General features: G+C 44.6%; 1 protein-coding gene and 1 pseudogene across 2 annotated transcripts in view; one reads left to right on the forward strand and one right to left on the reverse strand.

The window, feature by feature from the left end:
* THSD4 (thrombospondin type 1 domain containing 4) overlaps window positions 1-23,423 on the reverse strand; it is a 589,485-nt gene that overhangs the window by 18,380 nt on the left and 547,682 nt on the right. For both annotated transcript variants that reach the window (XM_087824677.1, XM_016201249.2), the window contains 6 exons: window positions 16,211-16,386; window positions 13,751-13,847; window positions 10,209-10,475; window positions 6,063-6,192; window positions 4,954-5,158; window positions 4,264-4,437 (listed from right to left, as the gene is read on the reverse strand). In XM_087824677.1, coding sequence (XP_087680803.1) covers window positions 4,264-4,437; window positions 4,954-5,158; window positions 6,063-6,192; window positions 10,209-10,475; window positions 13,751-13,847; window positions 16,211-16,386 — 1,049 coding nt within the window. The remainder of the gene's footprint in view (window positions 1-4,263; window positions 4,438-4,953; window positions 5,159-6,062; window positions 6,193-10,208; window positions 10,476-13,750; window positions 13,848-16,210; window positions 16,387-23,423) is intronic.
* LOC148094283 (cytochrome c oxidase subunit 5A, mitochondrial pseudogene) lies at window positions 13,060-13,504 on the forward strand (annotated as a pseudogene).

The following is a 23,423-nucleotide window of genomic DNA, read 5'->3' on the forward strand; positions in this document are numbered from 1 at the left end:
TGTTTCTATGTCTCTCTCTACCTCTTCTTTCCTCTCTCTGAATTAAAAAAAGATATATTAAAAAAAAAAAAAAAAAAAGAAACAGCAGATGCAGGAAGAGCTCTCTGCTCTACCCTTTCCTCCTAAAAGCAAGGCATACATTTCCCGTGAGAAAGGTGAACTCCCAGTTCCAGGAAGAAGAGAACATTCTTATCGATGATGGGAATCAAGACGAGTTTGCACAAACAAACTTTACTAAAATAACCCTTATCTTCCATTAGTTTCCCCCATATATTTCTTAGCTACTTCCCTATAATTTTACTGCCCCTAGAAGTCCAAACCCCTTTCTTTTGTCTAGTCACTTCACAATTTATCACTCGTTGTTAAAATGGTATATAATCCCTCAAGTCTAATTGCTTCTTTGGGATTTTCATTTCTTTCCTATGAAGCTCCCCCACCCTCATGCTGTGTAAAGAAAACCTAACATCAAATAAAATTTGTATGCTTTTCTCCTGTTAATTTGTTTATTGTCATCTTAATTTGCAGTCCTCCATTAAAGATCATAAGAGTAAAGGAAAAGTTTTTTTCTCCTTTACAGGTTAACAAATGCTTTTCATGAGTTTTGTTTTATCTGCATTGTGACTAGAAATCTGCTTTTCATGCCAAGTAATGTACATGCATCTTGGGAAAGTTTCCCTATATCCCCCTGGACTTAATTTAAAAGAATAATGTTAAGGACCAAGTCAGTGCCCAGTGAGAGAACATCATAAGGATGAGTCTTGCAGAGACTGCAGTGAAAAGCACAACAAATTTATATTTAAAAGGACCTACCCACACAGGACCTTGACCGGGAAGCCTATCAGTAGAAATGAGGGGAATGAGGGGTCCCTACCAGGCAGCAGAGACTAACCTTCAAAGTGAGACACTGAAACACACTCATTCACTGTCCCTGAAGCATGTGCCCAGATGAAGGGCCAAATCCACTTCAGAAAAGAACCTGACTCCTAAATGAACCTCTGGGCAGATAAAACACAGAGATGCATAAAATTCCTAAGCAAACCTCTGGTAAGGATTGTCCTTTCACTCCAGTAACAGTTAAATGCTAAACTTGGCCCAGATGGCCCCAGGCGGACTATTCCTGAACTTCAATTTTATGCATCATCTTTCATAATTTAAATAACTCAGTATCTTTACTTATTTCTATTCTTGGAAAATATCCTTAGAGCCCAGTCGGCATAGCTCAGGGGTGGAGCATTGACCCGTGATCCAGAAGATCATGGTTCGATTCCCGGTCAAGGCACATGCCCAGGTTGCAAGCTTGATTCCCAGAATGGGGCATGTAGGATGCAGCCAACCAATGACTCTCTCATCATTGATGTTTCTATCTCTCTCTCCCTCTCCCTTCCTCTCTCTGAAATCAATAAAGACATACTGAAAAAAGAAAACATCCTTAGAAATTAGTACTACAAAATTGAGGCTAGTGGACTTTCTAAAAGTTTTTTCCTTTTGTGATTAAAAATTGCACAAATGTTTAAACCTGTCATTGATTTGCAGAACTAAAAAGTAAATGACACCTGTTTCTGGTAAAGCCCACCCTCAATTAAAAGTAGCTGCAAGGGTGTTTTTAAGGTGAGTCATCAAGTCAGAAAAACTATACATATAACCCTAGAAGATTAAGGGAAGATTCAGATTGAGTTTATAACCTCAATTTAGTTAGGCAGAGATCAATTAATTTTAAATTGGGCAACAGGATACTCTTGGTATTCTTGTGCCAATTTCAATGTGTGTGTGGGGAGTCCCCACACCATCAAGCCATTCTCTGACACTAGCTGGGTGTCCTACCATTCAACTCAATTTTGACACTCTACCTGGAGATAGCATCAGATTACACAGGTTAAGGGCTCAATCCTACAAGACTGCCCCCATCCTCAACTTCAGCAGTCAATCCCAAGTCCAGTTTTTCACCTGTATTTCTGACCAACTGGCTATAAATATGAGGTTCCTAAGACTCCCCTTCTCAGTTCCATTGTTTTGCTAGAGTAGCTCACAGAACTTAGAGAAACATTCTACCAGTTTATTATAAAAAGATATAGCCCAGGAATAGCCAGATGAAAGAGATGCAAAGGGAAAGGTATTTGGGAAGGGGTGCCGACTTCCTGCCCTTCCAGGTTCACCACTTTCCCCCATCTCCACGTGTTCACTAACCTGGAGGCTCTCTGAACCCCATCATTTTGGGTTTTGATGGAGGCTTCATGTTGACATGAAGAAGGAAGCAGCCCACAGGAAGCCCCCCAGCGTGCCAGTCTCATCTAGACCATGGTTTTGAATGTTACTCTCTTAATGCTAACTCAGCAATGTTACAGATGAGGAAACTGAGAGCCAGAGAGTCAGCAGCTTGTTCAAGGTCTTATAATAAATAAGTCCTGGGGAAAGGCAATTCACCTTCCTTAAACCCACGCATATGCTCCAACCTGGGGGTGGGGAATCAAACCTGCAACCCAGGTACATGCCCTTGACCGGGAATTGAACCCTGGACCCTTTGGATCGTGGGCTGACTCTCTAACCACTGAGCTAGGCTGGCCAGGGCAAGATTCTTTTCATATTCTTCTTTATAATAGTGTATATTACTGTATGAGCAGAAAAATGAAGTATTTTAAAAAGTATCTTTCCAATATAGAAAGGAAAGCCCGGCATCACTGTTTTCATTCATTTGCTCACACACTAAATTATGCAAATTTATTGTGAGTACAAACAAATTCTGGCTAGAAATCCAAAAATACCAAATCAGTTGAAGGAACCAGGAATTTTTAACCTGGAGAAGAAGTAGAAGGGGCTCTCCAATACCTGTGGGTCTGCAGTGAAAGGGTGGTGCACACATTTCCTACAGGACACGGTGGGAGTTGGCAAGAAAAACTTTGGTTCAGTGTGAAAGGAAACATCCTGACACTGTGGGCTGTACAAGAAACAGACATCATTGTCTTGACACAAAGGGAATTTCTGACAAAGGAATCAGACTTATGTCAGGGTTGCTGTTGAGGACTCCTTGTGCTGCCGGGGAGGCTGCCCAAAGTGACCACCGACACACCTCCCAGCACTGCCTCCGCAAGGCCAGGAGCTGTGTCCTTGCTGGGAGGGGGAAGGGCAGATGGGCAAACAGAACTGGGTGATCTCTGCTAGATGCAACTTTAGGGGCAGAGGTCTCATCAATGGACACCTCTGGCTGGCACCTTCCTGGTGGCTAATTTGGTGCCCCTTACAGTCCACTTCTGGGTCTGGAGGCACAGTGAGCCTAAGGGTTCCGTGTTTTTGTCAAAGGCTCTCTCTGGGGACTGTCTTGGGGCTAAGGGGTAGGAGCTGCTTGCCATGCGGTGTCGGGAAACCACGAGGAGATAAACCACCTGATGGAAATCTCCGGGGAGATCTCTGAATGTGGGATGAAGGCTGCATTTATAGGTTCCTTCCTTCCTTCCTTCCTTCCTTCCTTCCTTCCTTCCTTCCTTCCTTCCTTCCTTCCTTCCTTCCTTCCTTCCTTCCTTCCTCCCTCCCTCCCTCCCTCCCTCCCTCCCTCCCTTCCTTCCTTTTTCCTTCCTTCCTTCCTTCCTTCCTCCCTTCCTCCCTCCCTCCCTCCCTCCCTTCCTTCCTTCCTCAACACCTGCCCCTGACATGGATTATTATTATTGTGATGAGAGGGAGGCTACGAAGGAAACCCAGGGTGATGTTCAGAATACTCAGCAGCTGGTCCACGGTGGGCACTGACCAGTCAGAGAGGACGCTGGCCGGCCAGAATCAACCAACAGGGTGGATGGGCCCCAACTCCCTGGCAAGCCATTTATTCCTCCGAGCTGAGACACTGCACCGCCTGTTGTCCACATGACACTGGGAGAGAGGCCTTGGGAACTTGGGAATGTCTCCTGAGAGGCCATGAACGTGGCTGGTTTCCTCCATCCCTGGGCCAGCAGCCTTGGCACCACTGGGAACCCCTTAGAAATGCAGAATCTGGGCCGCTCCCCCCCAACACAGATTCCACGTCTTATAACAAGGTGCCTGGCGATCTGTAGGCAAGCAATACTTTGGAAGCACCATGGGGATTCATATAAGGATAGAAAGCCTGCAATAGTTCATTTCTGGGCCTTTTCCCCAAAGTCAGAAATGACCCTTGGGATTTTTAGCTAATAATTCATCTTTGTGTGGTTTGGGGCACCTTCTGACACATGGCTCCCACCCATTAGCCCAGCACACCTTGGCCACAGCTCCAGAAAACCACTCTACTGCCATCACACTCACCCTCTCACTCCACTCGGTGAGGAACCAGCTCTTTGCACAGGGTCCCATGTCACAGTTCTCAATGTCATTCGGCCGGAGCTTCATGTTGCATTCCTCGTCATCAACCACGTCCCCGATGTTGCTCACACACTTCACGTCCCGGGTCCTCTGCCCCACTCCACAGGGCACTGAGCACTAAAACACAGCAAGTTTCAGTCAGCAGGATGGGCAGTGTCCTCCTTTTTCTTACCTGTCACCTAAACAGAGCACTGGTGAGACTCCCCTGTGTTGCTAGGTCCCCTGCATGCGACGCTACCTGGGGAGGATCCCAGCCCTGAACATTTCACAACCCTTTTCTCTAAGACCTTCTTTGATATCTTGCCTACTTTGTCATCTGAGCCTCAGTTCTATCATCTATAAAAGGGGAGAGAAGATTGGGAGGAGTTGGCTCGACCAGAATTTGCCAACTTTCACACGAGAGGGATGAGACCCTTTGCACACGGCTCCCACGGGCTTCCCGGTAGCCAGCTGCGGTGACTCACGCTGGCTTTAACCCTATGCAGCTATCCGAATGTGCTACGGTTTACAAAAGCGGCCACCTGGAGCCTGGCAGGACAGGTTCCCCTCCGGAGAACTCAGGTCCTTCCAAGGCAGGAGGGTGGCGGTGGGTGTGGGGCGGGGAGCTGCAGAGCAGGCCGCCCCCCTGCGTACCGAGGTCCAGTCCGTCCGGATCTGCCACTCGCTGCAGATCTTGAGCTGGCAGGTGCTGGTGGTCTCGGGCTTCTCCAGGTGCTGGCAGCGGTAGGGCTGCACGGTCAGGCTGCGGTTGGCGTACACCTGGCGGCACAGGACCTGGCGATGCTGCATGCCCAGGCCGCAGGTTTTGCTGCACTCTGACCATTCCCCGATGTCCCAGCTGGCTCAGGAAGGAGAGGGCGACAGGGACAGGTCACTTCAGTCAACAGGAAGAGGGCAGGCGCTGAGCTGACTTACAGAGAACCATCAGAATCCTCACGGGTGACCCCGTCTCCCAGAGCATTGCTTACCAGTCTGCCTAAGGGCCACCTGACTGTAAAGAAATTAACTTTGTTCGACATGCTATTTGCCAGTGAGCCTATACCATTTAAGAAAGTTGAGAAGGTACAAATGATTTTTATCTAGTAAAAAACACACACACACAAACTCCAAAGCTTAGTTTCATTACCCTGTAGAGCATTAAACCCGTTTTGGAACTAACTTAGAATCTTAACCCAGCATTCTTTATTTTTCATGAACTATTTACACACCAGTTTCACATCTCCTCTGCCCCCCTGCTTTGTCACTTCACTAAGATATCAGCACACGCTCATCATGTGTTTGGATGAGAATTGTATTTTTATTACTCTGAGAATTAAGTTTTGACCACTTTTAGGGCCCTTTCCTCATGTTCTTCTGGAAGTGTCCTATTTATCATTCAATAGCCAGCCAGGCAGATGTAGTGTTGCCTCCATTATCCTCTCTCCCACGACACTGACCACGATGGATTGCAGTTCTTTGCTTTCCTTTGTGTTTTCCTTACCAGGCTAAACCCTAATTGCTCCTATTTCCAAAATGGTGGGCTCCTTGGGAGTGTGCTGACCTGCTAAAGGCTACAAACTCCTGTGTCGATCCTGAAAGACAGGCGCTCTTGCTAAACGGCATTTATGCAGAGATCAAGTCTCATGTTTCTAAATCAGTTGTAGGCTGATGCATAAATGAGATGACACCTGTTACTAAGGTCTTACGCACGAGTAACCAGAAGTGACGTGATAATAGGCATGGAGACAGGGAGGCCGTCTTACAAGGCTGGGCAAGGGAAGATGTTGCAGGGCTCCTCCTCAGGGGTTGGCTTCATGCTGGAGTCACAGTAGCTCTCAGGAACCTCTTCATGAGTGTTTCTGTGCACACAGCGAAAAATAGGATACTGCGATCCTAGAAGGACAAGGAGAATGTCTGAAAGACAGTCCCGCACACCTGAATGTTGGCCTATGGTGGAGATGCACGGAGATCCAGGTGCTGCTGAAGAGGCCGCAGCAACAGAACAATTCACACAACACTCCCACATGAGCACTTTGCTCAGCACTGTGGGTGCAAAGGAGAGTAGGAATAATTCTTGCCCTCAAAGAGCTTAAAATCTACTTGTGAACATAGTTTGAAATGCTAAAAAGCAGATGTAAAACAATTTTCATAATTTCATATCACTATGTAGGGGAGAAATTATAAAATAAGCACAAACAATAACTTCTTAAAGGTTTTCTGGAGACATCAAACAGGGCCTGAGAGAGTTCCAGCTCCATCCCAGAGAAAGGGTTGGGTTGGGAATTTGTTTGCACCTGGGTCTTAAAGGGAGGGGACTGTCCAAGTCACTGAACTGGAACAAAAGTACCTGACAAACTGTCCTGAAAGCATCAGATATGTTTAAGAGACAGTTAGGTTGGAGCAGAGAAATAAGAAGATTCAAGAAAGGCTAAAAGAGCAGCTGGCTTCCCCTGTGTAAAGTATTTGACGTATTCCTCTAATAAAGTCCTGATCCAGTGGTATTTTAGCTAGTTGAGTAAATGTCTGCTACTCATGAGACAGTGGGCTTCTTACAGACAGGACTAGTTCTTGTGCATCTTTGTATCCCTAGTACCCAGCAAAGTAGTAGGTGCTCAATAAAAGCTTGTTGAATGAATATGATTAGAGGTCTAACATTTATTTTTATTACTTTGCCTTAAAAAAATCATACTAACTGCCTCAGATTTTTTTATCTTTTTTTTTTTTTTTTTTTTTTTTTTAAACACACAACCTAGTTTCATTGGCTTAAAATGGATAAATCTATTTTGGAAAAAAAATTGTTAAGTGGTATTTTCTACCTCTCAAAATAACTGAAAAAACCAGTCAATTCACAATTCTGCCTTCCTCTCTTTGCTACCCCCTGGTGGCAGCTCTGAAATATCACTAATAAACGTTGACAAAGTGAGAAATGTGACCAGCTGAACCTGCAACTCAACTGCTGGAAGAGTAAGGTGCTTCCTCACAAAGAGCTGCCCCTCTCCCCCACTCTGGGCCACTGAACGATTCCTGCCCTGCAGAACACTGGCATTATTCTACAGCTATGCCTTAGCTCTGTTGTTAATTGGCCAGGCATTCATAGTTTCTGAACTTCCAACTTGCTGCAATTTTAATTGTAACTAGAGGAATAACTTTTAATGTGTCTAATATTTCATCAGCCACGAGCAGTGATTCAATGCCTCTTTAAGCTGGTCTTGTGTGACACTGAGCCAGAGGGTAGTTTTTGTAAGAAATTGGACAGTTTGTAAGACAGTTTTGAATCTGAAACACACATTTGCTTATAGTACTCTGGCAGTAAAAATTAATGTAGCAATAACTTGAGACCATTATTTAAAATAACATTCCAATTAAGCATAATTATTAGCTGAGTAAAAAGCAGTACTGATTGTAAAATTAATAGGAAGCAAAAACTTTTGTGGAATTAAGTTTGGTCCAGCAGCATATATGCTTCCATTTAAGAAGAGACCTTTAATTAAATTCAACAAACATTAAGCACATTGTTCTCAGTTAAAAGGTGAGTAAGATTCAGTTCATGGCTTGCAGGGTATCCATTTGGGACCCAGCTATTAAGGGATTAAGTAAAAGTCTTATTTTTCAGCCTATCCCTTTCCTTCAGACCACATGGGTTTAACTTTTACACTTACAAGTTCGTGGGTTGGAAAAGAAGAGTAACTACTCCAACCACTTGGCATTCAAGTGAGAAGGAAATTTAGTACATTTAGCTAAAAGGATACAGGCTACCATAGGAATGCTCTGTGTCTTGCAAAGATAGGTCCTGCTTGGGGCTGTCTGCACAAGGCCTCTCTCTACCTGCCTTCCCCCACCCTCTCACTGCCTTTACAGTACACTTGTCCGAGGTCCCTCTCCAACGTTTAGCCAAGGAAATAAAGTTGGAGGAGCTCTCTCTCTCTCTGATGGTGAGAAAACACTAGATCTATAATTTGTGACTCCAGTGACCACAATGGTTTCTTCCTTTGGGTCAGTTTTGATCTCTGCAGAAAGGGAGAAACCTGGCCGTCCTTCGCTGTTCGAGCGTGCCGTTCAGCATTCCTCCAGCTGCTAGCAAGCGGGAATAGGGTGGCGAGGTCAGGCGCTGGCCCGGCTTCAGGCAGCGGAAGAACCTGGGATCAGTTTGGTTGGGTTATATGTTGGGTGTATTGGTCAAAACAGAAGTATATTATGTTGGAGCAGGGAACTGCAGCATCGATAGAGACCAGAGGTCAGGAAGGCATTATGGAGAGACGAGCGAAATAAGGAGCAAGAAGGAAATAAATAACTCCAATCTTGGAGCCCCAGGAATCAACCAGCAATGCCTGGACGGAGTACAGGCCACACCTGGATTCCTGTGACAGGGACCCTCGGGCGATGATGACATCGTGACGCTGAAAGCATTTACAGGAAGGGAAATTTCAATGTGACAGACATAGAAATGTGTCGTCTGGTTAGTCCCACTATGAAGGTCTGGAGAAGAGTTTGGGAGAGGGTCAGTGTGGGGACAAGTGAGGAGATCACAAGAGGAATGGACTTGGGTTGTGGAGAAAAGAGCTGGACAGAGTGGCGGAGGTGAAGTGTGTGTGTGTGTCTCCACAATACTTTGGAGAAAGACTACCTCAGGATATTAATCAAAAGAATATGGAAATCTAGAGAAAAAGATCCTTCAGTTTTGAATACATAAATTCACATTCTTCATGTTACTGATAGAACAGGGGCAAAGGCAGTAACAGACTTGTATATCCAGGATGTAATGAGGTGTAAGTGCTACCCTTCTATCTTTTCTGATAGCTGATATATATATTTGCAATGTAGTGATGATATAGCCATTCATTCAAGAAGCACTTGAGGAGTGCCTACTGTGTGCTTGGTATGACACCAGGTGCAGAGGTTGCAAAGCGTACACTCGTGGAGACAGGCAGGCCAAGCAGAGCTGGGACAAAAAGAACTGTGTCTCAAATGGCTGTGGGGCCCCAGGGAAGAAGTGCCCACCTCTGCCTTGCAGAATCAGGGAGGGCTTCACAGAGGAGGTGGCATCTGAGCCAGATGGTGAAGTGTAAGCAGGAGTGTGCCATCCGGATACCAGAGAACAGTAGGGGAGGCAGATTTTTATTTCGGTGTGGACCACACAGACTGGAATGGTGGCGTGGGGGAAAGATAACCGGAATCTTTGGGTACAGAATAGACAGAGACGCGCTGAGTGACCTCCTGGATGAGTGAGGGGCGTCGCCTGGCGAACACAGACTGTGAGCAGCGCGAGGGGGAGCGGCTAAGGGCACGGGCCTCTGTCCTCACCCGGGAGGTCCGCCGTGTGATGCCCGACGGCCTCCGGGCAGGGCCGTCTCACCCTGCTGGAAGGGCCGGGCCAGGCTGTCTTTAAAGACCTGGAGTGGAAGATAAACTACACACGCCACCCTGATATAAAACCACATGCTAGCCATTTTCATCCTTTCTGTAACTGTCCCTTGTTGCCACCTGGTTCTGAGTGTATCCAGCTCCTGCAACAGGCATCACACCATGACCTAAATGGCAGAATAGTTGAGCAATACTACTTTTCGCTCTGGGGCTTCCTGTGTCAATTATGTTTCCTCCTGCTTACCTCTATCATGTCATGGACGGTCCTTGCCAAAATGATTCTGGCCTCAGGGTGTAATTATCTCTAGCTTTCTGTCTCCCTTTGCCAGTTCTACTCTATGTCTTTTCGCTGTAATAAGTTGTAACCACGAGCACAGCAGCTTTTCTGTCTTATAAGCCCTTCTAGCGGATCGTCGAGCTTGAGGGTGGTCTTGGGGAGCCATCGCAGGGTCAGGCTCACGGAGGTGAGATTTTGCCATGTCCCTGGGCCCCCCGCACACCTGTCCCGGGTGTGTGCGGAGGCCCTGCCAGCCCACACGCGAGCTCACCTTTCCCACAGGTCGTGGAGCATTCCGTTGTCCCGAGCTGCTTCCAGTTGTGATCTCGGCTTCGTCGTGGGGGCTGTGGTGCTGGTGGCACCAAATTGCCCGGCCGGTGGGAAGAAAATCTATCTGGACGCCTGACGGGGAAGGTCTGAGCTGGTTCCGAAGTGAATATGTCCGGTGCCCCACCGCGCAAGTCTTCCTTCTCCTGCGGCCCCTCCTCGCCCTCCTGGCTCCTGGCCTCCGGGAGCAGCTGGCTGCGGAAGGGCTCCCCTGCAAGAGGCCGGTGCACGCAGAAGTAAGTTCAGGGTGGACAGTGAGTCGTAAAGAGGAAACTGCTTCAACACTCAAAATCGGGCAGCATGAGATCATTTCTTATTTAGAGCACATATATTTAAAATAAGCGGACACAAATATCCCTGCTGTTTAAAACATTATTAAACACGAATAAGAAAAAGGCAAACATCCCAGTAGGAAAAGCAGGCAAGGGCCAGGGAGAGGCGATTCGCACAAGAAGAAACACAGGCAGCCAAAAGTCATACAAAAGTGCTTGACTTCACTCATAATTAAAGAACTGTGTGTGGAAACAAGAACAGCAACACATATTTGCCTAACAATAAAGTTTAGGCACCTTGGAAACCCTTAAGTCCCTAACCCCCTCGCTGAAGGGGCCAGGAAACACATTCTCATTCACTGTGGGGCAGTCTGCAAATAAGACCCAAATTTTGGTGAGCAATTTGGCAGCATCTATCCAAGCACTGGTTTAATACAAAATAAGGAGGCAAATTCTAGAGTTACTGTCAAATCCAGTTAAAACACAAGGCTTTCTTTGCCTCTTCACCAGCACATTCTTATTTATTTGGCTACTCACAATACTTTGTGGCTTAAAATATTACATGCAAATCAAACCAACAGAGTCAAGACCAGGTATATTGATATAAATGAGACTGTTTGAGATGTTATCAGCCAAAAACATTTTAAAATCTTTTGAGTACTTTGTATGTACTGGGCATTAGGATTGACACCTAATTTACTCAATCCCCTCCCTCAAACAAACAAAACCAAACCTTTGAGTGTAGTTTTCCCCTCTCTGTTTTGTAGACAGGGAATGTGTTCAGAGAAGTTACCGACTCGCCTGAGGATGCACAGCACAAAAGTGGCAGAGTTGGATTCAGGCTCTGTCCTCCTGACTCAGTCGATATAGAGGAAGAAGCCTGGTCGAGAAAGCCCCTCCTCACCAACCTTTTACAACTGAACCCTCTGGGCCTGCCCTGTCCCAGGCAACCAGTTCCAGAGCCCCACACTACCTGCTAGGTGAAACCCATTAGACTTGCTATCAACCATCATCATCCTGCATGACTTCAGTCTGTCCAACTGCCCTTATAAATCAGCATCAACCTCAGTGTCTCAATAGTCTGATATCTGGACTTGGTTCTTGGACTGTGTATGGCTCCTGGAAATGGCTTAAAAATTCTGTTGGGCTGGGTATGCTGACTTGGAGTTTGAACAACACATGTACCCCATGTGTCCGACACACACCAGACTGTTATCTCCAGGCGGCCAGGTGGTTCCTCCTGCCTGTGACAATCAGGTAACCTAGTTATCTGATTGACAGCCCAGAAAAGGATGGATGGGCCAGGTCTCCCACCTGTCCCCCCACTCCATAGGACAGGCATTGGATCAGATAGCCTCTAGGCAGTATAACAAGCACAGGGCTAGTCACACTGGCCTGAGGTCACCGTGGGATCCAGGCAAGAACCTAATCTCTCTAAGCTTCCATTTCCTTACTTTTAAAATGAGGCCGATAATAGTACTTCCCTCTGAGTGCTATGGTGAAAGTTTGGTGAGCTAATCTATGTGAAAGGGTCAGCAGTGTCCAGCACACAGCAAGGACTCAGTGCATACGAGCAACTGTCATCATTAATATTTCTGTAGACCTTCCGATTTGAAAGATGGGAAAGATGGTCTTCATTCGGGTGGTCGGCTCCATCATCACTCGGTAAAGAAACATCTGCAGAGCCCGAGTATGTGCCATTCCCAAGCGAAAGCTGCCTACTCTGCCCATCAGCAGAGCCCACAGGGAAGAGGCAGGTTGCTAGGTGTGAATTCAGTATTTTTTTCTGATAGGTGAAAGTAGTGTTAACAGAAGCAAAAGGGGACCAAGAGAAAAGGCACTGGCAGACCGAGCTTGAAATATGTCACCTTACATGGCAAAAGGGACTTTGCAAATGTGATTGACATTTTGAGATGGAGAGATTATCCTGGATTGTCTGAGTGACCCAAATAACGGTCCTTGTAAGAAAGAGGCAGGAGGGTGAGCGTTGGAGGAAGAGATGTGATGACAGAAGCAGAGGGTCAGAGTCAGAGAGAGATGTGAAGAGCTACGCAGCTGGCCTTGAAGATGGAGGAAGGGCCATGAACCAAGGAAAGCAAGTGGCCTCTGGAAAAAAGGCAAGGAAACAGATTTCCTCCTATAGTCTCTGAAGGAAGCATGGCCAACGACACCCATGTTGGCCTTCTGAGTATTAGAACAGTAAAGGAGTAAATCTGTGTTGTTTTGAGCCAATGAGCCCGAGGCAATTTGTCAGGGCAGCAATAGGAAACCAGTATAGGGTATTTCAAGTTGAGGACCTGGAGAGAAAGACCCAGGACGGTCACTTCTTTTTGGACTCAGTGAAGGCTCAGACAAATGGTGAAGCTTCCTATGACAGCTGGGCCATTGACTCTGAAGTATGAGTCCCTGGGTTTTCTCTGTGCTGATTTAGAGACAGAGGGGAGCTGCCCAAGAAGAAGAGAGAAGGGGCTTTAAAAAGAAATGTACCACTCTTCAGCCACAGCCTATGGTGCCATCGGTGTCATGCTGGGTGCCACTCTCTCCGTAGCAGCAGCCACTGGCCTGGGCCCACCCTCGAGGCCTCCTGCACCCGCCCTGGCCCAGGCCTTGCTGTGGCTGTCCAGTCAGTTTGCTGCTACTTTCAAGGGTCATATGAGACAGATGAGGAATTTGATGCTGGCTGGGTGACATACTTCAACAAGCCAGATATTGATGCGTGGGAATTGTGTAAAGGGATGAACACGCTTGTCGGCTCTGATCTTGTTCCAGAACCCAAAATCATTGATGCTGCTTTGCGGGCATGCAGACGGTTAAATGGCTTTGCTAGTGCTGTTTGAATCCTAGAGGTTGTTAAGGACAAAACAAGTCCTCATAAAGAAAGCTACCCTTGTGTCATCCAGGAACTTAGACTAACTTAAATGAGCTGGGAATCTCCACTCCAGAGGAACTGAGACTTCACAAAGTATAAACCCTAGGGATAGGCGTCCTAAGGATTTACTGATAATGCTACTTGAGTGTAAACAATCACATGGAAATACTGATGATAACATATTACCTTATTTGAACAAGTTTTCCTTTATTGAGTACCAAACCATGTAATGGTAACTTGAAATTTAATAAAAAAGAAATGAATGTGAACTGCAATTAAAACAATAATAATAAATAATTAAAAGGAAATGACCTGAGTGCCTGGCAGCAAAACAAGGGATTTTACCTGGTCTTCTGTGAGGTGGCACCTGTGGGCTGATGGCATTGGTCCCCATGATAACGTACTCATAGTGGACTCCTGGGTTAGGCTGCTGGTGTATCATCTGACAACACAAAAGTCAGTGTCACTGCAGTGGCACACGCATCCCTGTCCCCCTGGCTTTGGGTTCAGTAGGATAAGTGGCACTATCTGTAAATGAGTGGGGTTGATTCACATCTCATAATATTAGTGGACCTGTGACAGATTAAATGAAAGCTATTTCCAGATGGCTTTTTGCTATTTGCTTTAGAAGAACAAAAAACTTAAAAGAAAACTGGGCTGAAAGTCAACATTTTATAAATTCTGAATAGGGAAATGGGAACAGTGGCAGTGGAATCTTTCTGTGGGCTCCCAACCATCCTATACCATGGCTTAGATTTTGCTTAGTGCTCTCAAAACGTCCGTCCAAATAGATACATGTTGACACTACAGGGAACCCATTTGAACACTAGGTGGCGAGAGAGAGTCGCACACAGCAGAGCCCCCTGGGGATCCTGTCGCTTCTCTCCGTTTTCTACCCGTGGGTCCGGCTGGCTCAGGAAAGGCCTGCCCCAGTGCTCTTCCTCTTTGACTCGGGTCACACCCCTTCTCATCCATAGTAAAGCTCCAGAACCACAAAGAGCTGGGGTCAGGAAAACAGATATAAGGGAAGTAACTCTCCCCGGGTCCTATTCTCTCAGGAACTGATGACAAAAGCAGAACAGCCAGCAGGAAGCTGCGCAGGGCGATGGAATTCAGCAGCGAGACTTGTCTGGGGCAAAAGCACAAAACAGATCAGCATGGCCCCGCAGAATAAACCCCTCTTATTGGCTCTGGAGCACAAAGGCCCCAGGCTTTCCTGGTGGGCAGCAGGGCGATGGGCTCTGTGCAGCAGCAGAATGAGAATTTCCAGAGTAAATATGAGCCAGGCAAGGAGCCACTGCCACATTTTGATATTTCTGTCTCTACTGCTTTATAGAGGGGCTCTCCTGTTGATCAGCTGTGTGACCTTGAACAAGTCCATTAATCTCAGTTCTTTATTTCTTCATCTGGAGAAGAAGGAAGTTAGAATCACAGCTGATTTAAGTCCTTTTAGCTACAAGCATCTCTGAGTTTGGTTCCCGAGTATGTCTATTATGTCCATTTATCCCATCAACTCTTATCTCTTCCCTGCTTGTGAAATGGAGCCTCCATTCTATAAATCACCCAGTGGAAGGCAGACATGAGAACCACTGGACTTTGTACACACAGAAACCATGGTGGTGCATACAGAGCCCCGAGGGACACACTGTTTTGACCTCAGGTTCCCACTGTCTACCTCTCATCCTCTCACTTCTCCTTTCACACAATTCGACAATGGCTCTGAGGCCGGAAACCCTCTCTCCCGCTTCAGTGCCTCTGGAACTGCGTGAGCATTCTGCCAGTACAAACCTTGTCCCATTTATAAAATTATTGTTGGCCACCACATCCTCGACCACCCACAGTGGGCCTTTCACAATCTGGCTTTTTATCCCTGATGCCATTCTAAACCTACCCAGAGTCCAACAACCCACTGGACAGTGTAAAAAAATATCCAAAATTAACTATAACAAGGCTTTCTTTATTGTTTCTAGTCCATGAACCACTAGGCCCAAGAGGAACAAACATGTAACTATATAGTTGGAGAAGTAATATTTATAAAACTCTAACACAGCACACGTCGTGTGCTGGCTTTGGAGGTGGTAAGAGAATGCATATCTATGAGTGAGCTCATTCTCTATCATAAAACCTGATTTTAAGCTTTTATTTCTTGTTACCTTTTACTTCCTGATGTTTTTAAGAAGACTGGATTCTAGTGGTTTCTTTCTAAAATAAGGACCATTTTTAACTCTGTGTAGCTTAATAATTTAGTTTCTTGTTAAGTAAGTCAAAGTTCTGTCTCTTGTGAAGCAGGGAACGCCTAGTAAACCTCTGCATTGCTACCCTGGGCTTTATTGGGTCATCTGGAGTACTCTGGAGTTCTCCTGTCTTCATTTGCTTTAATAGAATTTGAAGAGGGCTGGGAACTGTGAGCGGTCTTGTCTTGCTTTAGGCATTTGTTTTCTTTTGCCATAAAAAGAAAACATGCCAAATTAGCATTAGGAGGAAAGTGCCTGGAGGAGATCCAGTGCTCATGAAATAAAGGATATGTTTTGCCTCTGATTTGGTTCAACAAGTAAAATTGGTTTTACTGGGTCAATAAACTCTGAGGGTTCTAAGCATCTGGTAGAGTTTAGGGTTTCTGTGAGCTCGGCACATTCAGGGTGATGGTGAGGATGAAGGCTGAGATTTAAGGGCACCTCTAAAGACTCCACTCAGATGGTCTTACTGAGCAAGGACAACGGTTTGTTGCTTATTTGTTCCAAGTGTGGTCCTTAGAAGCAATAAGATACAAAATTCAGAGAGTAGCCCATTAACATCCAAACTCACATAGACATCCAAGATCTCATTAGTGGGCCCTTCGGCCAGAAAGGACTCTCCGGCAGTGCTCGAAATCTCATTCGGACGCTTGTAGGTGAACATCGTTCCTCCGCCCTCGTATTTTCCAGGCCGATCAATTGCCCAGTTACCGTTGATGATAGAGCGGCCAGAGCGACTTCGCAAGGCTGTAAAGGAAAATGAGTTTCTTAGGTAAGCACAAGAAACTGAACTGATTTCCCACCCCCAGGTACTGACTTATTGATTCATCAAGTTTTTCATTAGGATCCACTATGTGCCAGGCACTGATCTAGGCCCTGGCAGGATGAGGTCTCTAGATCACACCCCTTTGGGCTTCATCACTTCTTCAACCCACTTCCATCACTTCCACCATAGATATGAATGGTGATAGTGGTTAGGTGAGGGGAAATTATTATATCCCATTATCTAGGTGAGAGGTTGCACATTGGCAGCTCAGCAGCTGGTTTTGGCCTGCAGATGGGCTTAATTTGGCTTTCATATTGTTTTTTAAAAAATATAATTGAAGTTAAATTTAAGAATTGGGGAGATTTCATATAAAAAATTTAGAGTAGTAGCTTATCTTGTAAAATAGGAAGACATGTTAACATTAGCTCCATTCTGTTGAGGCAGCTATCAGTTGGAGCTATAGAAGACTGCTCCTTTTTGATGGAGCCTGCATGCTCTCATTTGCCCTAATCCCCACCACTCCCTAATACTCCTCAACACTGAGGTTAAGTCTCAGTTTATTTCCCATTTATTAATGAATATGAATTATTTATTCCCTTTGTGATCATGCTTGCATTGCAATTTTTCTTATAGAATGAATTTTTCATATAATTTTTCTGCATATAATGTCTCCTAAAAGTGGCCAAGCTAAAGATAGGCCAAGCTGTTTCACAAGATTTTCTCCTACCAGTGCAGCTTCATTCATTTCTATTACCTCCCTGAGTTCTGTGGGCCTTTGAGGCTGTGAGCTATGTTATAGATACTTCCACATACACTGTCAAAACTAATCTTCATTGCCCTGCCAGGCGTGGCTCAGCAGTTGAGCATAGACCTAGGATCCAGAAGATCGTGGTTTGATTCCCAGTCAGGGCACATGCCTGGGTTTCAGGCTCGATCCCCAGTCGAGGACGTGCAGGAAGCAGCCGATCAATGATGACTCTCTCATCATTGATGTTTCTATCGCTCTCTCTCCCTCTCCTTCCTCTCTCTGAAATCAATAAAGATATATTTTAAAAAAATTAATCCTCACAACATTGCTAAGCAGATGCGTAACCTGATCTTTCAGAGATTTGGTTCAGGGACCAGAGGGACCTTGTCCAAGTTCATGGAGATGATAAGTGACGGAACTGTGACTTGGAGTCCACACTCACGAGGGAGGTAAGAAAGGACGGGGGGTAAGAAACAGGAGTTGGGGTTAATGAGAGAAGAAAGGACAGCACTTGAGAGCAGACTTTCTTCCCTTAGACATGTGGCACCTTGAAGCCCTACAAGCCAATGGCAGATTACAGGGGATCCTGTTTAAGTGCCACGTAAACAGTGAGTCCTGGGCTGGTCACTGGTTCTTTGAACTTTCACTTTACAGAGTTCCTAAATTTAATTTTTTACAACATATTGTGGAAAAATTTATACATAAACACAAGTATTGAGGACACTATAATAAACCTTCAGGTACCCATTGCCCAGCTTCAACAATGATCCACTCATGACTTATCTTATGTCACTTTGCAAACTCCAGACCCCATTTTCCCTTAACGTTTTTCAGTAGGTGTCCCTAAAAGATAAGGACTCTTTGTTTCTTAACCCCATTTTCAGCTCCAAGGGGTGGAAGAGCCTCCAATTCCGAGGTGGTCTCCCCTACATATTCTGCCCCTGGCTGGCTGGTTGCCATGGCTACTGAGAGACCACAGCTGTGGAACCCTGAATCTGAATTATAAAATTAATTCAGCTTAAGGGTCAAGAGTAGACACAGAGGAAGAATGGGTTTGGGCTGTTTCTATTAAAAACTACACTTCTTGAGAGTGGGCCATGCAGTGTTTCCATTTCCTCATTTCCCATTCATTCCTCAACCATCTCCTGCTTGACTGCTGCTCCCATTATTCCATTGAAGCAGTTCATATTAATGTCGCCAAGACAGCAATGTTGATAAATCCAATGGGCACTTTTCAGGCCCCCTCTTACTAGACATTCCAGCAGCATTTGGCACTACTGACGACTCCATCCTATTTGAAACAATCTTTTACTGGTTTCTGGGACCACTCAGCTTGCTTTCCAAATTCTCTCAGGCTTCTCTGCTTTTTCTTTCTATCTCATCTTTTTCTACTTGGCTATCAAATGTTAGCATTCTTTAGGGATTCAGAGTAGACATGATTTAGGTGCTGCACTCCTTTCATGGCCATTGCACCTAAGTCCATGGCTTTAATTATTGTATTCAGTGACTTCCATCCAGACTTCCCTCTGCTCCCAGACTTTTGTATTTAGTTGCCTACTTGACAGCTTCACTCTGGTGTGTTGTCTAAGACTGAACTCGTTCCTGAATCTTCCAGTATTTCTTGTTTCAGTAAATGGTACCAGCATCTCATTAGAAACCCAGGAATCATCCTGGACACTTCCTCCCTTCCTTATCACCTCTATCCAATTCATCATCAAATTTTATTTGACCTCCTCATATTTCTTAAACCCATCTGCTTCTCTTCATGCCCACTGCCATAGTCAAGGGCCCAGCTACTCTCAGAGCTTATCTGCACTAACTCAAAAACCTTCAAGGTCTTCCTATTTTAGCCAGAGTCATTTTTTCAGAAAGCAGATTTGATCAACAACTATAGTTCAAAACCCTTTAATGGCTTTCTGTTTCTCTGGGAAACTCCCCCAAACATTAATGGGGCCAGAGCCCTAAGTGATGTGGTCCAGCCTCATCTTGTTTAACTACCCTCTGGCCTTCTTTTAGCCCATCTGACATATTATGTTCCCTCCAAAATTCTGTGTCTTCTTCCAGATATGCTTCCCTAGTTCCCAGTCCTATTTATTCTTATTTTTCCTTTCTTTTTTAAAAAAATTGAATTTACTGGGGTGGCACCGGTTAATAAAATTATATAGGTTTCAGGGGTACAGTTCTGCAATACAGCATCTGTATATTGTATTGTGTGTTCACAACCCCAAGCCAAGTCTCCTTCCATCACCATTTACCCCCCTTTTACTCTCTCCTACCTCCCCTCATTCCTCTTTCCTTCTGGTGATCACAGTACAGCTGTCTGTGTCTATGAGGTTCTTTTTTGTTTTTGTTTTTTGCTTAATCCCTTCACATTTTCCACCCAGCCCTCCAATCCCCCTCCCCTCTGACAGCTGTCAGTCTGTTCTCTGTATCTGTGAGTCTGTTTCTATTTTTTTTGTTTATTTTGTTCATTAGATTCCAATATAAGTGAAATCATATGCTACTTGTCGTTCTCCTGTTTGTTCTTTAGCTGTCGCTCCTGGGTGCAGTCTTCTTCCACCCCCGGTACAGACCTGTCTCCTCTCTCACTTGCTCTAAGAGATGCAAGAGCTTTTCCCTCGAGGCACTTAACTCGCTGTGGATACACACCCATTCAGAGCGTGACTCGATGAATGTCTGTCTCCCAGTACACTGTAAGCTCCAAAAGGGCAAAGACAGTGGTATCCTTACCGTTAGAGCTCTAGCGCCCAGCACATAGTAGGAACTTACCACATGGTAGTGCTTACTACCTAGTAGGAACTTCCCATTTGCTGAATGCAAAAGTAGAAAAAGGCAAGAGATCAAAAGAAAGATAGGCAAGGAATGATAAACACGCAATTCACAGAACACCAAGTACTAATATTCCATAAGCAGATGCAGAGATGCTCTACCTTACATATAATTTAAGAAATGCAAATCAAAACCACAAAGGGATATTCTTGATCCACCAGACTGGCAAATGTTTTAAAAGATTTAATGCTGCTAGAACTGACGAGTGTATGAATAAGCAAGTGCCCATATATCGCTGGTGGGAATGTAAACTGATTGAGCCATACTGGAGGGCAGCGGTTATATTGGTAAAACTTTATGTGCCTATACACTAGTCCCAGGAATTGTACTTCTAGGTAACTACTTGAGTAATATCTTTCTCTAAATATGCAAAAGTGTTTGTAACAAGATATTTTCTGAAGATTTTTTTAAATGGAGAAAAACTAAAAATAACCTAAATATCCATCAGTAGAGGATTGCTTAAGTAAATTGTTATAGTGGATGTCCACGCAATGGGTCCTAAAAACAATGAGATAAGTCTGTGGGTGGGTATGGCAAGAACTCCATGATAATTTTTGAAGGAAACTAAAATGCAAAACAGTATGTTTGGTATGATCTCATTTGTGTATACTTTTACATAAAAGGATATACATAAAACATGCAGGCACATCCCCAAAAAACTTTTTAGAGAAAGGTAGTCATAAAACTGTTAACCTTTGTGGACAGAAACTGAGGTTTAGGCTGGGATGTGAGATGAGAAGGGAGCCACTATTTCCCATTTTATATCTTTTTACTACCATTTAAATTTTGCTTTACCATATGCTTATATTACTTTTTTTTTTTAAAGCTTAAGATTTTGTAATTAATATAAGGAGCACAGTACAAGCAGACATACTCCTGAGGGATATATGCATTTTCCCCTTTTTACAGCTTCTCCTTAAAATCCCATTCAGAGCATCGAAAGCTCAGAACTGAGGTAAGTTCTGGCCAATATTTTATTGCTCTTAATGGCAATATCGTTGAAGAGGTTATTATCTGGAAACCAAAAGGTCCAGTAAAGAACTATTTGAAATACTGCATAGGAGAGAACTGCAAAGGCCTCCCAGGAAATAAAACATGGGACCCTGAATCTCTTTATCATCTACTACTGTTACCCACACACCCCTCTAAAGGGTTAGATGAGTCTGTATCCATGTAACAGCAAAGCATAGCAAAAGCCATATCAGATTTTTAGCAAACATGGTCCTGATTCCATATGCCCACGGGTTAGCTTCCGAAACAGCTCCAAAAGAACCGCAACCTGGCCAGACATATGGGAAACAGCTGTACCTACAGTCTGTGTGCCTGAAAGCAGTCCCCGGGCTATAAATGGTGTCTAAGACTACCCTAAGAAAAGGTGCAGGTGACTCGAGACTCTTGCTAGTGGGGGTGTTCACTGAGGGTCAGGCTTTGGCAAAGCCTGTTTGAAAGTCAACCTCACAGCTGTGTCAATGTGAGGAAATCACTCTTGTTTGACATTTGGGTTTTTTTTGTCACTGCCTGGCATATATATTTGGCTTAAACTATCTGCACCAGCAATGCCCTTCTCCAATATTCCTAGAGGAGTCACATATGTATATATCCAAGCCCTGCTTCTCAGACACTTTATCCCATAATCTTAACGCCTGTTGTTGACAACTCAACCACTAGCTTCCACAGTGAAATAAAGAAGGTGCTTTCCTTAGAGCAAACAGGTCACTGTGATCTAGACATCTGTTTCTTCCTTTGGAAGTACTAGCACAATTCCAACCTTCTTGTCTTTCAGCAGTTCTTAGAAGTTATTTGGGAAGTAGACAGCACAACAGATTCAAATGTGAAGGGGTCCGACGTCACTGGGCACCGCCACAATGCCAGCTGGAGGTCAGCAGCCTGTCATTTTCTGTCTAGTCTATGAGTTTCCACAAAAGCCCACACATGGGCACAAACCCAAGTGAGTCTCAGAATATGCTAGTTAATCTGGAAATGGAGCAGAACTGTTCACTTCATACTACCTCCTTGGGAGGGTCTGTCAATTATATCTTTATCTAAGCATTCCTTCTATTATAAATGTAGGCAACAAACCATAACAGTATTAGTAGTACTGTGACTTTGTCACCAGTAGAAATCACATATGTGTTCATAAGATGTTGCAAATTTTTTTAAAAATTGTTTAAAAATTCATCACTATATATAATAATTCCTATGATTATTAGGCCCCCCAAGAGATCTCCTATTTTATTGTTAAAGAAGCACAAGTTACTATATTGCAAATTTGTTTTTGAAAAAATATGCTGATAATTATATTTCAATATAATTGATTTTCTTTGTACTCGTCTGTATCTTATTTTATGGATTTAAAAACAATATTCAGAGAAGGTATCCACTAACTTCCAAGGGGGTCCACAGCACAAATAAGTGAAGAACATCAGGTTTAATAATTGATGGTTTCAAAACACAAATGAATAGATAACATAGTCAGTAATACTGTAATAACTGTGTATGGTGACAATCATAACTTCGTGTGGTGATCACTTTGTAATGTATATAAATATCAAACCACTATGTTGTACACCTGAAACTAATATAATATTACAGTCAATTATGCTTCAATAAAAACCTCCCAAAATGAACTCATAATATGAATGCCAATCCTATAAGGCAAGCAGGACACATATTACCTTTCTTACACAGATGAAGAAATAGGCTCAGAGAGATTAAATTGCATGCTCAAGTTCACAGGCTATTTTGTAGAGTTCAGCACTTGAACTTCGATGTTCTGATTCCATATTCTTCCAGTGTGGTCTTTGGACCAGCAGCAGCAGCATCCCTGGAAACTGGTTAGATACGAAGGTTCAGGCTGGCTGAATCAGAAATGCTGGCGTGGGGTCTAGCATCAGGCCCCCCAGTGGCTGTGGTGCATTTAAAGTTGGAGAACCACTACAGCATACCTTTCCCCATTTCTTACTTTTGAGCCCTGATCAAAAGAGAAGCTTCTCAATCAAGGGAGGAAAGGTTTCATCTCTCATCTTCTGGCTCTGCCTGGACAACAAGGCAGACACGGAGAGAAGGGAGGCCAAAGGGCCAGTCTGGGGGTTGTGGCCTTCGTTCCACCCTCCTACTGAGGCCCTCACGACATGCCTGCCCTCCCTGGCTGAGAGCATTTAGGATTCCCAGAGCCAACTTTTTCGAGTTATCAGCAATCAATCTGAGAGGACTGATTGGTATATGCCTATAATGGTGTGACTTTATACGCAGTGAATAAGACATTAGGGTTTGGATTGCCACTAATCCTTGGTAGGGGGTGGGGGAAGGAGGTATAAAAGAGAATCCAATTCAACTCAACACAAATCTACTTTGACACTAAGCCCACACACTGCATTGTTAAATCCTGGGATGCACCATTTCCCCATTTTCACAGACACTGGATGTGACTTACAACAGAAA

Source organism: Miniopterus natalensis, chromosome 1 (assembly GCF_054644295.1).
Source record: "Miniopterus natalensis isolate mMinNat1 chromosome 1, mMinNat1.hap1, whole genome shotgun sequence".
Lineage (NCBI taxonomy): Eukaryota > Metazoa > Chordata > Mammalia > Chiroptera > Miniopteridae > Miniopterus > Miniopterus natalensis.